The sequence below is a fragment of the Tachypleus tridentatus genome, chromosome 10 (assembly GCF_004210375.1).
Source record: "Tachypleus tridentatus isolate NWPU-2018 chromosome 10, ASM421037v1, whole genome shotgun sequence".
NCBI classification, from domain to species: Eukaryota; Metazoa; Arthropoda; class Merostomata; order Xiphosura; family Limulidae; genus Tachypleus; species Tachypleus tridentatus.
The window spans coordinates 78,006,994-78,024,597 of NC_134834.1; the positions used below are offsets into that span (position 1 = coordinate 78,006,994).

Below are 17,604 nucleotides of genomic sequence, written 5' to 3' on the forward strand. Positions count from 1 at the left end.
GAGGGTTCCCTCACTACTTACAGAAATCTACACATAGGGGTAATAAATTTAGGTCATAAGCATGTATTCAGATCAGGAACTTAGAAATTCTAAGTTGGGGATTGCCCATGCACTTAATAGCAATGAAAGAAAAAAGGAATATGAATCAACATGAAATACCAGAACCAATGAGAAAAAGGCCTGCAATATGTTCTCCAACAATGATAACCATGAAACAGAATAATATAACAGGTGAAAATCCACATGGTTCAGTGGCAAAAGCCATTTATGTATCTCAAGCAACATAATTAAGAATGAATTCCATCTGGAAAAATGAACAATGTATGTGCATGCGTGTTGCTTCTACAACATATCTAATCAAACACAGCATACTTCAAGAATCTGAAGAATGAAATGGGTATCCATACTCTTCCACATGAAGACATTAAAATCAAGTGAACAGATGCAATGTCGATGGATTTCTGTGGGATCAGACAGTTGAAATTGGTGTTGGGAAACTGTTATCCTCATAAGCCAGATGGGTTATGGAAAGCCTTCAGAGAGAAGTGGTATACTGTGCACATAACAGCCTCAACCTAAAGTCTTTTGCCACATAAACTAAAGTGAAAACTACTGTCAAGACATGCTGTCTTCAAATATTGCATAACATATACTGCAACAACATTGTGAAACACCAAAATCATTTTAATATATCTAACTTCCCATGGTTATATATGTATATAGGGTGTCCCTAACATCTAGATCCATAGGGTAAAATAGTGTTTTTTTAATTTATTTATTATTTAATTTGCATGCCATTAGCAACTACACACACATCAATTCTTGGTATGCTGTGCCATCAGGGTATTTTCTTTCCTGAAATATGTACAACTAACATTAAAAATGTGTTTCTTTAACTTTAAGAATATAATGCCTATTTCATTTATCGGTCCAGATTTCTGGGATACTGTATAATAAAATAAGTTAATCACATTTATGGTTTAATTTGCATTAAAGGAAAAATTATACATATACATTGATTATTAAAAAAGCATTGGGAAATTTCAATTAAGTTATATGCAATATCTATTTTCATGATTAACATCAGAATAAGCATGTAGTTAGATGTAGTTAAAAAAAACAGTTAGAAATCTAATTTTCTTTTTTTTAAGTTATAACATTTTTGGTATGCAATGAAAGATTATGAGATCTATACACACACCCAAGTATGCACAAGAACACACACAAAACATTAGTCAAATGTGAAATACCTAAAAAAGTCTTACAATGTTCTTAAAAAGTACTCACCTGAGAAGATCCATTACTCCCAAATATTGGAAAATATCATTTATACAATCAAAACCTCCAACCAGTCGATTAATATGACATAACAATGGATTTGGTATTTGAATTTTTAGATTTTCTTTAGAAGCCTGACTTTTCACAGAATAATTGAACATGACTTCTGGAAGTTTTACAAGAGTAACTTTAACCTCTTTTAGCTCAATTTCTGATTGCACACTTTGTTTATCAAACTCTGTTTGCACACTAGATGTTTCATTTTCTAAAACCATTGATTCTTCTTTAGGTAATGGTGAAATTGTTTCTATCTGGCTACTCACAAATGGGATAGTTGCTTGCGACACCTCTTTTGTATGAGAAGATATTGTCTTTTTTTCAACAGCTACTGATTCAGACACTGTAAAACTGACATTGTCTGTCACTGTTGTTGATGTGGTACCAGTTGTCTTTATGTTACTTCCACACATTCTCTCAGAAAGGACAACATTATATGCCTGAAAAGGATTAGATTTCTGAATTTTTACCTTGAATGTAGAACTATTTGAAGCAAAAGGGAAGGTGGAACACACAAATGGCCTCACGGTGAGAACCTGAGGCAGAACTGCTGTGTCTAAAGAAGATACTACAGGCATAGTTGAAGTCAAACAGATGTTACTGCCTGAAGAACACATGACTAAATTTGTTACTGGCTGCAGCTCTGAGGAAGCAGAGCAAATGGGTAGAGATGAATTACTAATCTCAGTTGCAGGTCTGCCTGCAGGGCTAGTAGCAAGGAACCCATCTGGTAACAAAGGTGTATTTGCAACTGTTCTGTAAGCTGGTAAAAGTAGATTTTTATGGGTTCTTTGAATTGGTTGGGATTTACCAGCATGAGCAATAGGTCCATTGCCTGCTCTAGAAAGAGGTGGGGTTGAAAGTGCTTGTAACAGATGAGGAGTAGAACTTGATGAAAGTGGAAGAGAGGTTACTACTGCACCAGAAACACTACCAATGACATGTGATGGAGACTGACTGACTGGAGAAGATGCTGGTCTACAAAAAGAAGTTTGAGTGTTTACAGGGCTATAAAGCATATTTTGAACAACAGAATTAGGAACCTCATTACTACTGGAAGCAGAAGAAGCATTTGAAATTTGTCCCATATTATCACCTCCAAGAGAATTCCTAGATATCAAGTTTTGTGTCTGTGATAAATTATGCCTTAACGGGGCACTGGGAAATGGAGAGATAGTTTGATGTTCTAAATTGCTTATAGCAGCAAGCGATGTCTTGAGTGGTCCAGATGCTTTTGGGGTGTTGTTTCCGATGCTTCCTTCTTTAACAGAAGGCTCTTTAGTAAGCACTACTTCTGGAACAGGAGGAATAGTTGTGTTTGGCCTTATATTAGTCTCAGCAGGCATCAATGTTTCTTCCTCAGCTCTTCCATTATACAATGGGTTGGTTTGATTCAAGATATGAAATTCTTGAGGCATCAAAGGGCAAACACCAGGTGGTAGTAACAATACTTTTCTTTTAACATTTTTCCTGCAAAACTACAAGAAAATATGTATTACTTTCTGTAGATGATTTTGCTTTTTGACTAAAAAGCTAACACTAAGTGAACATATATCAAATTATTTTTGAAAATACAAAAAAGAAATCTTTTTGGAAGTACAAAAGTTCAACTTTGTTTTACTGAGTGGTTCAAAAATATCTTCTACAAAGAATATGTTGAAAAAGAGCTATTGTAAAAAATGAATGGAGCATTGAAAAATCTATACTTTGCTTATAACTGCTGAAATATCAATCACAAACTAAATATTACTGTACATAGTTTGTGTTTTTATTATTATAGTGAGAATTTTTTTATCTTTATAAGTTACCTTGAAAATAACTCCTGAAGCAAAAGCCAAAATATAATACTTTAAAGAAAACATTCATTAAAGTAAAACTAAGTAGATAAAACTTGTTGAATCCTGCAACTCTAAGTTTGCCACAAAACAATTTTGTACTTGTTTTGTGTTGTTTCTTTCATAATTTATTTTGCATTGCTAGAAACACATATTAATATCATCATTCAATCACAACTGTAGGAAGAAAGAGACTGCAGATCTTTGGTCATAAAACAGTACACCAGTTACTCACTAATGATGAATGTTATGCATATTCCTAAGCAGAGCAGGGCATTTAATTAAATATGAGTATTAATCAACACCAAGTAAAATAATCAATTAATCAATATAAATGTTTTCAACTACCACTCTAAAAATTATTCTAACTATTAAAGTAATTGAAATATCACCACTTATAATTTCTCATTATTATTTTCTGTTAACTAAAGTTTATTCATATTAATCATTAGTTTTAACTCTCAGAAAAATAATTAACTAATTGAAATTAATATTTCCAATTATACTAAAGGAAAGATAACTGGCTAGCAGTAACCACCACAAAATGTTGGGCTACTTTTGGGATAAATAAGTGTTTTTGGCTTTTACATTATTTTGTTTCTAATTCACAATTGCACAATTGTTATTCTTTAATAGTGAACACAATTTAAAATTAAGGTTTGACATCATTGTATGATTCACATAAATGTTTTATTTAGTGCTAGTTCACTTTTTTTACACTTTGTATGTGCATTACATTTTAACACCAAACCTCTTACTTTCCTGAATTTCAGCATCAGTAGTTGTAGCAGACATCTACATGTCTTAAACCAACAAGTGTCTGATTACTAGAGAAACTTTGGGAAAAGTGATCTTTTCTGTCATATCAACCTTTAAACTATGTGATAAATTACTAATGTAAATGTATTAACTGATTTTCAATAAACAATAACAATTAATTAATTTAGTATTAAAACTTGCAAAGTATCAATCATTTTATTAAGATAACAAAACAAAAAAGAACATACATACTATTTTAAGCATTGCACATTATATCATATAGAGAAATGTTATAAAAATATATTCCACAATTACTTATGATATAAACTGTATGTGATTGTTATATAACTATCATAAAACTCAGAAATAAAATGTTTATAGTAACTAAATCAAACCTGGAAAAAAATGGCTCCAAACTTCAAAGTTTTTACATTCACTTTCAAAAATACCAAGATAACCATACGTTTCAACAATTACCAATATTTTCACCTGTTACTTGTGTTAACAAATTTTCTAATAAAACTTTCCACACAATGTTACTTTGACAGGAATTAACTTGAAATTATGCCAGGTAAAAAGTCACCACCATGATGAATACTGAATCAAAAATCTTTATTGAAACATTAAGAAACATTTTACAGCAGGCAGTAAACCTTCATGATTTACTTGACTGAGGTTCATGATTGGTTTAGGAAATTAAGCTAACTTTAATAAACTATAATAAATAAATACATTAATAACTATATGTTTAATATGCAAGGTTTCATACAAACATTAACATATTTACAATAACTTAAATTTTTAATAACAGGAAAATTTTACCTCAGATATACACAGTTCAATTTTAAATTCGTATCTTCAAGTTCATTAATATCAGTAAATATTTATTCAATGATTATTTAATACATGCATTTTTATCATTAAATAATGGTTTGATTTGGAATGTTATAATAGCTTTGGTTATTATTGATATAACTAAATTTTTTATATGCATTTCTTTTTATGTTCTTTCCAAAATTCCAAAGACTCTACTTTTTTTTCATGTACTGATTTTATTTTCTGTCAATTCCATATACCCTGGCTAGAACTAAATAACATTTTCCAAATAACAGGTAGTAAATTAATACTAAAATGCGTAATAAGTAATTTTAATTTTTTTTCATTTATTATGTTGATTTTAGCCAATTGTTTATCTTGTTAAGCGCAAGGCTACACAATGGGCTATGTTTGCTTTACTCACTATGGGCATCAAAACCCAATTTTCAGTTCTATATAAATTTTAGTAAATTCTTTAATGCACATTACTTTGTCATACTTTTGTATAAATTTCATAATCTTGTTTAACCAACACTAAAAAATTTGAAACTTTATTTTTTAAAGCATCCTTTTCTTTACTTTCTTTTTTGACAGGAATTATACTAGCATCTGCAATTTTTGAGTAAAAGTCTCTCAAGATATCAGTACATAACAATGATATTCAATGACTAATGTATAATAACCAATAAATGTAGTACCACTTAGCTCATTATGTTTGTCAAAGTATCACTTATGCAAGCCTATGACCATTTACATATTAGCCAACTTTGAGGAAGAGAGTGAAAGAGTTTGGAATTCCAAATAAATTAACAAAAATGGTTAAAGTTTGTTATGAGGGTAGTTAGTGTTTGGTTTGGATGAAAAACGTTTAACAAACTCTTTTCATGTTGGCGAGTGAGTGACCTATGGTAGGTAAGCCTCCTGTTACCACTGTTCTTCAATATAACAATAGAGAAAGTAGCAAGAGAAATTCTACATATGTATCAGGAAGTATCAAATTACAAACCTAGTTGCATATACAAATGATGCAGACATTATGGCTGAAATCAAAAAAGCATCTACAGATTTAATATTGTCTTTAAAAAAGGTAGTTGAGAAGATTTATTTATTCATTTAGTGTAAATCAAGAACACATATTTTACAAAATGTTCAGATTTTCACTTTCCTACAGTTCCAAGAAGTTTTGCCTGTAAACAATGTAACTGTCAATTTCTTTTAGTTTTTCTGCCAATCCCAAGTAACAGCTTTACTTTTACAAGTAAACTATATGAAAATAGGAATTATTAGTCTCCTGTGAGAATAGTTGATTATTTGAATGTTATTAATTGTTGAGCCAGATAATTAATTAATTAGCAAATTCCACTAATTGCTCAGCTCTTTCCCAAGTGATAGGTGACTTCTCATCTTCTCCAACTTGTCATGTATCTTTATTGATTGTTCCAACTTGAAAGTATAAGCCGTCTCAATAGACATTGCTTTAAGAATGGTGTCATCAGAATTTGCCTACTAAACAGGCATGGCACTTGTTTCAAGTTTAGCTTTGCAGTTCTCTTTCAGCTACTATTTCATAGTTTGAATCTTATGTGCAGGAAAAAAAAACCAGTGCATCATGTACCAAAAGTCCACCTTTTAGATTTTTCTAAGTGATGCTGAGAAAATATCAGTAAATTTGGTGACAGAATCTTCAAGTACATCAGGTTGTCCAGTCTTCTGTTATAACATACAGATCCTGTCCCTTATCTGCTTATGCCATCACTTAGTTACACTAGTTAGTAGAGCTCACATAACAGATGTGTTAGAATTCTGTGAAGCACAGAACAAACTGTTTCTTTGTGCAGAAACACCATTTTGTGTTATAACTTATCTAAAGTAGCTTCAATTGTGATTGCAGTTAGAACGGCATCACATGAAATACTCAGGAATTGAAATGACACCAAACATTTCAATGTACAAACATGTGTACAAAAGTCTTGATTCTATGTTTAGGTCTAAACTGGTAAAATGGAATACATCAGGGCTTTTAAACTAACATACACATTACTGTGCTTTTATGTTCTTTTCAAAACTGCTATACTGCAAAATGTGTATAAGAATAGACAAACATTAATTATGCCTACAAATATTTAAAAAATCACTTATATGAATAAATTTTGCTGTTATTTAAAGAAACTTCCAGATTTGTAATAATAATATTAGATTAAACATCAAAACAGTAGAAAATAATTGTTTATTATAGGTCTATAAATATCAAACCAATAGTAATCTGTTTAGATTAGTACACTGAAAATTTGAGCTAGGCAACAAATATGATTATCTATGAGCATACATTGTTACTAAATAAAATGACTTATGAATCAAAATTATGTTTAAATCAATCAGTGCCATGAAAATAATCAACGAGTGTTTCTGATCATCCTACCTATCCAGTTATCAAAATACTATTATTATGATTTTTCTCTATTATCTGAAATTAATTCCAGTTTGTTCAACTAAATTAATTAGTGTCAATACTCAAAAAATAACCAACCTATCAAAATCAGGTGTTTTAATTATTGTGACTTCAAATTTTTCCAAACATCTAAGTAACAGAAACACTGTCATATATTTGTTGTTAAGCACAAAACTATACAATCGGCTGTTTGTGCTCTGCCCACTGTGACTACTGAAATCCAATTGGGAGAATTATAAATTTTTTTTCTCATCTTATGAGAATGACTAATTAGTTGAAATGTAATTGAGTAATCAGCCAAATGATTAATTGATTAAGGGATAAAGAGTAGCTTATGGTTATTTGATCAGTTGTTTAGAGTTTGGGAGTGCAAAATAACATGGCTATTTGCACCTGTAGCTTTATGAATGCTATCAGATATAAGATGTAACAAAAACTAAGTAATGGAGAATAATTAAGTTTCTGCTAAAGAATTAAAGCTTGAGATGTGGACATTTTTCTTCAGTTTATGAATTAGATATACAGGGTGTTCGGAAAGTCGCTGTGCACTTACATATTTATTAACAGGCATGTTTCAATATACAGGAGGTAAATATGAATGACAATTATAAACAATGTTGAAAGTGATGCCCATTGGCATAAATACAAGCCTGGATCCTTCTTATTTTGTTTCTAAAAACTGCTATCATTTGCTGGCTTGAAATAGACTGGATAAAATATGATTACAAAACTGCACAGTGACTTTCCAAACACCCTGTATAAACATTTTTTTTTAACCATAAATATAAAAATAGTGACAGAAAATTCTTTGAAATCAGAATGTATTCTGAAGTGGATTTGTGGCAGGTAGGTTCAAACCGACAATTCTACTAACTAAGCAGATGTTTTAACCCTACATGCATAGTATTAGTTCACTGGACTAATACTCCATATTGGAAAACTGATGGTCACTGTAATTATGAATTTACTTAATGTACTTACATGAAATTTGGTAGAGGTTTAGTAAACATTATAAGTACCTTGTATTTAGCAAATAGAGTTTTAAATCAATCATTTTTATTAACGATATGCCTGTTAATTTACTGTTAGTCTACTTTAAACTCTGATTAAACTAAGTGTAAGATAATTTTCAGGTGAAGCACAGAAATACTTATTTTCTGTTAACAGTTTCCACATTGCATTTGCAAAACCTCTAGAATCTCACAGATGATTTAAATGTTTTTGAAAAATATATACTTTGTCTATTATCTTCTTTACCCTAGCACTAACTAGCTAAATCAGCAATATAGAGTAAAATTAAAAGACAAAAAATAAATACATATTACCTTTTTCATTCTAGAATGTCTGGATGCTATATCAGACACTTATATACTATATCTATTCCTACAGCCATAGGTGATAGTCTTTTCAAATATTGGTCCATTTAGTTTTATTGCTTTACATCAGCATTTGGAAAGCCTCAGAATATGCCAAAAGCTACTTATCACAGCCAGACAGTTTTTGAAAAAGAAAAGAAATCAAGTTAAAAGCAGCTAACAGTCAAATTTAAAAAATAAATGAAGTGTGAATATCTGGTAGAGTATCAATATATATAACGTCCCACAGTTGGAGCTATACACAAGTCCCCAAGGGAAGTCAAGGGTAAATGGACTAAAGCCTATACGGTAACACAATCTATAAGGATCTAACAACAAGAAACCATGTAAGAAATGCTAGAGCTAATGTCAAGATACAGGATGAAGTGGACAAGAAAAGGACAAGGGTATCTCCAGAAACCCCACATGATTTCTGTGGAGAGCCTCAGATGGAGGTGTCTGTAAAAAGGACACCATAAAAATTTAGTAATGGTAAGAAGCAAGCAAGGATTTGGACAATTGTAAGATAAGATATATGACTTGGCAGCCACTCCTCAAATAGATAAAAAGTAACCCAACAACTGTTGATCTGAAACTACAGCATGATGTTAAGGAAAAGTGAAATAATCTGAAGTCCTTGCAGGAGGAGGACTTGCCAATCTACTTCAAGTAAATGTGAGGCCAATGGATCAGCAAAAACCCAAATATCAGAGGAAGAGAAGAAAACCCAAATGGTTGGAAAAGTTATTAAAATAATAACAATCCAGCTAAATAAATTACGTTAAAAATAATTACTTCATAAGAAAAACAAAGTTGAGCACGCCTCAATAAACAAACAAAAGAGGGAGTTTAATGCATCATGTGATTCCAATGAAGGAGAGCTTGTGGCATGTGTATGGAATAAGTTTGCATGCAGAGAGCAGCAATAAATAAAAATACCTAATATTGTGAGAGGAGGTAAGTAACACATCAGAATTTATGGAGACTTTGAGGTCATAAGGTCAGAGTAATTCGTCAAGTCTGAATTGAGGGGGAGGTTAACCCTATCGATAAATACAGAATTACAAAGCAACCAAATTATTAGTCCTTAAATTCAAAAATCTTAGGTTTCACTTCATTGTAACTCTAAACTTTTTATCACTTAATATTTATGCATTGAAGTACTGTAAAATCTAAATGTAAATTCAAACTTGCTTTATTTTATAAATATTTTATTTCATGCATTTCAATGCAGAAGAGTTAAGAAATCCAAAAATCAGTTTTAGTCAGATTTAATTAATTTAAATGTAATTGTACAGTTGTTGAGAAAGTTGCAATTTTTGTATTATTCACCATATAAAATTTAATATCAAAGCATCCAAATAAAACATTTACAAGTTACATTTTCTAGTGAATAAATATTCATAAGGGATTATTTCATGCCTTCAACATTTAATAAAAAACGTTTTAATTGCAAAGGTTCATTACTGTTTTGCAGTATTGTAAATGTTATGTTTCCATATGGGAACATCTGTGCAACTTCAAAACAAAAAAAGAATACAAAATTGTACAATGCAATGTAAAAGAATTATTTGATCAATCAGTAAAAAGTTAAAGATGGATGATGCCAGGACTCTTAGCTATATCATACCAACAGGAGTATAAAGATCAAAAGCTATTCATTTCCATCTATTTTATGGTTCTTTTTTTTTTACTAGAATGTTATATATACAAGGATTTCTTGAGCCCTATATTTCTTCCTAGTTTTCTACAATAATCATTGTTATGAATAAGGCCAATGACTCCTTGATTTCTGTGAACTACAGAGAGTTTAGAAGGCAATGGTGAGTAATGATAAAAGTTGCCCACAATCAATTCGATCTCTCATAAAATGCATTAGCATTCAAACAGGGACCTTTTCACTGGCAGGTTCAGAGACTCCAGCAAGTAATAAAGCAAAAAGTTATAATAACAATAAAAGTTAGAAACTGTTATTGCAACACTATTCATGAGTTACAATACAAACCAACAAAGCTGATGTGTTAACACTGAAGCAGGCTACTGCAGATGTTATGAGTCAGCAGATGGATATTTTAATGCACCGAGAAGCAGACTAGGTGGTAGGAAATGTGACTCTTCCAACCCTTATAACACACTTCAGTATACGAAATGCCTATTGTCTACAATGAGATGCCATGAGGAAGTACTGATCACTTTATGTTATTGCACTTATAAGATCTCACTGTTAATGGAGTTATTAAGTCTCAACTAAAACCCTGAGAGTAGTTAGGTGAACATTGCAGCCTCTTATTTGAAGGAAAGTCTAGGATCAAAAATAACTTTTGAAAAATGAAGTGAATAGCACAGCTAACCTAAATCTAGCTCTGTTATCTAAAATTGAGTTAGCTCAAGAACTGCTCAGTAAAAGTTACACTTCAAATACAGAGGAAAACTAGAGATATTTGTTTGGTAAAATGTAAAATTAAAGATGCCATGGAACTCTTAAATTACTAACTATCATTTAAATGTTCTCTAATGAGAGTACATAAAATTACAGTTATTCTATTTCTTATGAGCTAAAATTTGATAAATGTTATAATGGTATTGAAATACACTGAAACCAACTGAACAAAGTACTTTAGGCAAATAGCAATGAACTTTTCCAGTAAGCTGATCAAGAGTACTGCGAAATCATGTCCCCCAAAATCAACTCAAGAGAAAATCAATATTTATAGTATTAAAAAACAGAAATTGTTAATATACCTGCTCAGGTGACAGAGTCACATGTACAATTCCCATTTGATCTGTTTACATATTTTCAGAAAATATGGATCACCTTCAAAATATCATTGGTTAAATTACTTGACATCAAGAAATTCAATAGAAAATGAGAAGATGTAGATTCTTACAAGCTAATTACCACAGCTCAAGTGTCTGGTTGAACACAACCTTGAGAATCAATAAAGTAAAAACTGAGTGTGCAACTTTGAACATGATAGACTAGTTCACAAAAGCAAATTATCAGGTGACACAAATATTTGAATCCTGCCCACCTTAACGTTTTACTTCATCAGAAAAAATTTAAAAATTAATTTTATTAAAGTATGTATATATAGTGTTACATTTTTCAGCATCTTTAAGCAGTTAGGTAAACAATGTTCATGTGTTATACCATTAACAACAAAAAAAACATGGCTATCTCCTTCTTACACAGGTAAATTGAAAGAAAGTGCAACTGTGAATAAATAGTCACCTGACATATAAAAGTGGAAGGGTGGCTTGAAGGAGGAATACCAACACACTCTGGATGAAACAGGCAAAGGCATATTCCACAGTGAAGTGAGGGGAGCTCAAAGTTCCGATCCACACAGTGTAGAGAACACAGAATGGCCTTAGATGAACCAGCTTTGATCTTGGATAGCCTGAACATAAAAAGCATTACCTTTGTCAACTGGTCAGTATGTGTAACCAAAGGCAAATCATGTCACTCAGGTCCTCTTGCATGAAAGAGTTAAAAATGTCATAATTTAAACTCTTTAACCTTCTCACTTTGAGTTGGTCAAAGTGTGCACATGATTGCTTATTGGAGAATTATATTCAATTTAATTAAACTAATTTACACTCACTGTATGTGAACAAATCTGGAACTAAAACATAGCAATAGTGTGTGTATGTGTTTTTATTAATAGCAAAGCCACACTGAGCTACCTGCTGCAACCACCAAGGGGAACTGAACCTCTGATTTTAGCATTGTAAATCTGAAAACTGACTCTGTCCCAGTGGTGGATCATAGTAACTGAATCACATTTTAATACAAGTTTTGAGTTCTTAATTTTATAAGGAAATATTTTTAAAATCCTCAATCTAACTTGGTATGAGAATTGTAACACCTGTTTGCCATGTCTTACCTCTTCTTTAATAATTTATTTATTACTCCTCTGAAAGTTACAGAATTTGATGTAAGTCAGTCATGCTAAAAAAAGATATTACTCACGCAAAGCATGATTTTTATAGCCTTCAGTCTTATTTGTTTATGAAGTCATAAACTAGAAAATCAGACACACCTGTAGGGATAAAAATAATGAAATAAAATTACATTCACTCAAGGGTTTGTTTGTTTCTGAATTTTGTGCAAAGCTACTCTAGAACTATCTGTGCTAGCCATCTCTAATTTTGCAGTGTGAGACTAGAGGAAAGGCAGCTAGTCATCACCACCCACTGCCAAGTCTTGGGGTACTTTTTACCAACGAATAGTGGGACTAACTGTCACAATATAACACCCTCACAGCTGAAAGGGTGAGCATGTATGATGTGATGGGGATTCCTTCATACAAAGTTGGATTTCCTTATGAATGTTTTTTTTTTATTTAATCTATGCAACATGTTCACTTTCATTGGTCATAACAAAAGGAAATATGGAAAGGATTATGCATTCACGAGTGGGGAAGTCACCTTGTTGTACTTAAACATAAAGTTACACAAAGAGCTATCTGTGCTCTGCCCACCACAGATATTGATAACTGGTTTCTAACAGTACAAGTCTTTAGACGTACCAATGTGGGGCAAAAGTCAGCTTAAAAGATGAAATTTCTCAAGCAGAGTTAAATTCTTCAGGAATGTGGAAATGCATTACTTTGATCCCCAGGTTGCCAGCACCCACCTATCACACCATCTTGTTCATAATTGTTAATAGTTCTCAGTTTTTAATCTGCTAAATAACATTATATTTTTTTAGTACAAAGAACTGTCTATTTTATTTTCAATTAGAATATTGTTTTTGTACTTAAGCACAAAGTTACACACTGAGCTTGCAGTGCTCTGTCCACCACAGATATCAAAATCCAATTTCTAGCATTTTAAGTCTACAGACATATCACTGTGCCACTGGTGAGCTTCACTTTGAAGTTGTTCCTTACAGTCTTAAGATCAACAAGTTTAAGGTAAGATTTAAAGGCTCTTTGGTTGTTAGAAGGCCCCAAAAATTATGATAGTTATAGGACACTGTTTTGTGAGTATTATTTTTCTGTGCTCTTAAGTGTGTTACTTAAATAAATAATAATTCTTTTGTATACTAGTACCATTAATATAAAAAAAAAAAAAGCTTAAATCTCATTGGCAACTGACAGAAAAAAAAACATGAGGTTACAGGAAAATGATTTATCCTCATTTTTTATTATTATAAAAGTAGTTAAAATGTAAAAATTAGAAATCTATTAGGTTAAACAAGGTAAGATTATGTAAGAAACTAATAATGCTATGCTCATGAGCAACTCATGTATTATGTAATGAAATACAGTAACCTGAGTGACATGTTTGCCAGGATTATTAATTAAGACATGGGTCAAAGAGCAATAAAACTAAGCATAAATACATGTTCATTGTTATGAGCTTTAAGATATTCAGGACAAAGAATTATAATCTATATTTTTATAATTTATATTTCCCTTTTTTTTTTATGATCACTACAAGGTTGGTGAAATTAACCAGAGTTGTTTAGAACTGGGGGTGAAAAAAGTAAAACTTTTACTTAAAAATAAAACACTTGATATTTATTTAAAAGATTTTAAACATTATACAAATTAAATCTGACAATTTTCAGATTAAGAAAAGTATTTTTACTCTTAAAGTGAAAATCATTTTGTACTCTGAGCAGTAGACTCCACATATTTATGGGCAAATTTTAGCAAAAGACTTCAATTAAAACAATCTTAATCTTTTTGTCTACAAAAACTTGTTTACTGCATCCTTGCAAAAGTTTACAGAAATATATATAAAAAAAAGTTATAGTGTGAAAACTGATGGTCACATTACGATTACCAGATTTTAAAATTAACTGAGCCTACAGGAAAAAGATTAAAGGAGAAAATTATTGCAAAAACTGTTTTCAACTGAACTGATTTTACAAAATATTGAATTAATGAAGAAACTTAAGGGTAAAGTTCTTATAGGTCTATTTGTACATACTAATCACCAAGTGCTATATAACACACAGTATCAAAAATAACACTCACAAAGAGAAAGTTTGCTTCTTCTTTTTCTTCTTACGTTTTACACGCTTGTTCTTCTCCGAAATAATTTTCTTCCTAGATTTTGGCTTTTTTACTTTGTTTGCATTAGTCTGTTTCTTCATTTCTTCCTGCAAATTTTTGTTTGCACTAACCTGCTTCTTAGCTTTATCTTGTATACTTTTGTATACACTAACTTCCTTGGCAGCTTCAAAAGTTTGCTTCTTCTTTTTCTTCTTAAGTTTTACACGCTCATTTTTCTCCAAAATAATTTTCTTCCTAGATTTTGACTTTTTTACTTTGTTTGCATTAATCTGTTTCTTCATTTCTTCCTGCAAACTTTTGTTTGCACTAACCTGCTTCTTAGCTTCATCTTGTATACTTTTGTACACACTAACCTCCTTCACAGCTTCGTCCCGTATACTTTTGTTAGCACTGATCTGCATCATATCTTCATCCCACATACTTTTGTTAGCACTGATCTGCATCATGTCTTCATCCCATGTACTTTTGTTAGCACTGATCTGCATCATGTCTTCATCCCATGTACTTTTGTTAGCACTGATCTGCATCATATCTTCATCCTGTATACTTTTGTTTCCATTAACCTTTGCAGCTTCACCCCATGTACTTTTGTTTGCACTGATCTGCATCATATCTTCATCCTGTATACTTTTGTTTCCATTAACCTTTGCAGCTTCACCCCATGTACTTTTGTTTGCACTGATCTGCATCATATCTTCATCCTGTACATCCTTGCTTGCACTGATCTGCTTATCTTCTGCTTGCACACTATCTTCTGAATCCAATTTCCTGATACAGATTTTGGGGATTTTTATGACGGACTGCAAAAAATATTGAATCTGTGGTGACGATTTACCTTCTTTAAGTCTTATGGGTGTAAACTTTATTTTTGGACCACATTTTGTTTCTCTTTTAGGTTTAAGAATGCTATCTGAGAGTTTTATTGATGTGTCTCTTGGCACTACTGATGTATACTTAATTCTTGGACCACATCTTTTTTCTTCTTTAGGCATTATAACACCTTTCAATATCTTCTTTTCTGGGCTTCTTTCTATGGCTCTATACTTAGTTTTTGGACAGTGTGTGCTTTCTTCTTTAGATACAATATTATCCAAACTTCTTTTAGTTGTAACTGTTGTTGTAACTGTAGGTTCAATTTTTGGAACACATTTTTTTTCTCTTTCAGGCGTTATGATACTATTCAGTTGTTCTTTTGGTGTGCCTGTTCCTTTAGGTGCTGGTTTGATTTTTGGAACACATTTTTTTTTCTTTTATGTGTTATAGTAATATTCAATTGTTTTTCTCCTGTGCCTGTTTCGTTGGGTGTTGGCTTGGTTTTTGGAGCACACTTTTTTTCTATCTTAGGTGTCACAATACCATCCAAGTCTTTCTTTTGTGTTTCTGTTGCTGTGGGTACTGGCATTTTAGTTTCTGGAATTACAGAGCTGGACACCTTTTTCCTCTTAGTAGGTGTAGAAGTAGGAGAAATAGTTTCTAATGTTTTATATTTTATACTGGCAAATCTGTGGATCTCTAAAGGCTCATGATAAACAGAATATTTAGAAAATATGAAGCATTCCAAAGGAAGACAAAAACTGGGATGTTTATCCACTGAAAAAAGCATAACAAACACATATGATTACTGTAAATATTCTCTGGGCCTAACACCAGCATTATTGATATAAAGAAACATTTTAGGAAGCTCTACGTCAATGAATAAGCACATATTAATTCTACTTTGAAAATCGTAACCACATTGAAAAATATTTTTTAAAGAAAACAAAATTTTATCTGCCTTGACAAATTTAGAAATGTTCAAAACTTGAAAATGTAATAAAAATGAGAATATATATTTTGCACATTGTCTATACTGCTCATACAAAAAAACTTAAAGGAACTTAAACTAATCATTATTTTCTTTTACAACCTTCCCAAAATGCTTAGTTTATACTTAGAGCTTGTTTGGATGAAGAGTAGAAGTTTTAAAGGTAATTTGTTTTGTTAATTTTTTAGCATTGCTACTCCCTGCTCAGTCCATTTTATGTTTGTAAATGATTGCTAGATTTTGACAAGATTGACATGTATCTATATTACTAAAAAAAGAGAACATTTTACTTCAAATGCAGTTTTTGTAATCACAGAAACATGTTTGCTGTTAAGCAAAAAACATAACTGTCCTTGATACATGAAAAAAAAAAAAGAACCATGTTATTTACTGCACATGTAAACTTGACTTATGCTAAAATTCAGACTTCTCAGTTGCAAGTAATGATGAAAAATTATGGATTACCTGGTTGTGGAGATATGGGTGAGGACATATTTCAGAAATACCTGTTTGGAATTAACTTTAAAAATGGAAAATTCAAATCAGGTAGACTTACCTCTGAAATACTGACAACCAGAATATCTATACTGAAAAGGTGGGAAACAGGATGACTTAAGACTTGACAAAAAATACAGGTTATAGGGCAAAAAGGTAATAACCTTGGCAGCATCAAAGATATGCTAAAACCTTGAACCATAAATATTTAAAACTAAACTAAAGACTAAACCTAAAAGACATTCTTCTCAACAGGGTATATCTTTATCCTCCAGATCCCTTGGTTCATACTAACTCTTTTAATACAGCTCAGACTACATGACCAATATATAACCTCTTTGTATGCATTTAAAGTTCTTTAAGTTTAATACTTCTGTCTTTTAATATAGTGTGTATATTTTCACAAAATTTGTCAGTCTATTAGTTATTATAACAAGTCATTAGAAAACAAAAATCATATTTTTTAGTTCAGTATTTTAATAAAATAAAGATTTGTTCATGTATATATTGAGAATTTATTTTCAATAGGTTAGGTGAAAAGTAATTTTCATATTTCCTCATCTCTAAAACCTTAAATTTCCTTTACAAAACCCCTAAGACCACCAAATGCACTTCAAATTTTTTTTTAGTAAAACTTTATACTTTATCTGTTATTTTCTCTACCCTACCTCAAAGTAAAAACAGTCAATTTTACTGGCCTGATAAAAAATCAAAATAAATCTAAATT

At 31.3% G+C, this 17,604-nt stretch overlaps 2 protein-coding genes across 5 annotated transcripts in view; both read right to left on the bottom strand.

Moving 5' to 3' along the window:
* LOC143229642 (uncharacterized) overlaps positions 1–16,035 on the bottom strand; it is a 36,637-nt gene extending 20,602 nt beyond the window's left edge. The window contains exons 1-3 of the mRNA XM_076462250.1: positions 14,540–16,035; positions 11,782–11,950; positions 1,288–2,813 (exon numbers count right to left, since the gene is read on the bottom strand). Coding sequence (XP_076318365.1) covers positions 1,288–2,813; positions 11,782–11,950; positions 14,540–15,570 — 2,726 coding nt within the window. The 5' untranslated portion in view covers positions 15,571–16,035. The remainder of the gene's footprint in view (positions 1–1,287; positions 2,814–11,781; positions 11,951–14,539) is intronic.
* LOC143229643 (uncharacterized) overlaps positions 15,675–17,604 on the bottom strand; it is a 75,241-nt gene continuing 73,311 nt past the window's right edge. For 3 of the 4 annotated variants that reach the window (XM_076462251.1, XM_076462252.1, XM_076462253.1), the window contains exon 7: positions 15,675–16,168. In XM_076462251.1, the coding sequence (XP_076318366.1) occupies positions 15,759–16,168 (410 nt within the window). In that variant the 3' untranslated portion in view covers positions 15,675–15,758. The remainder of the gene's footprint in view (positions 16,169–17,604) is intronic. The other variant, XM_076462254.1, reaches the window with a different exon arrangement.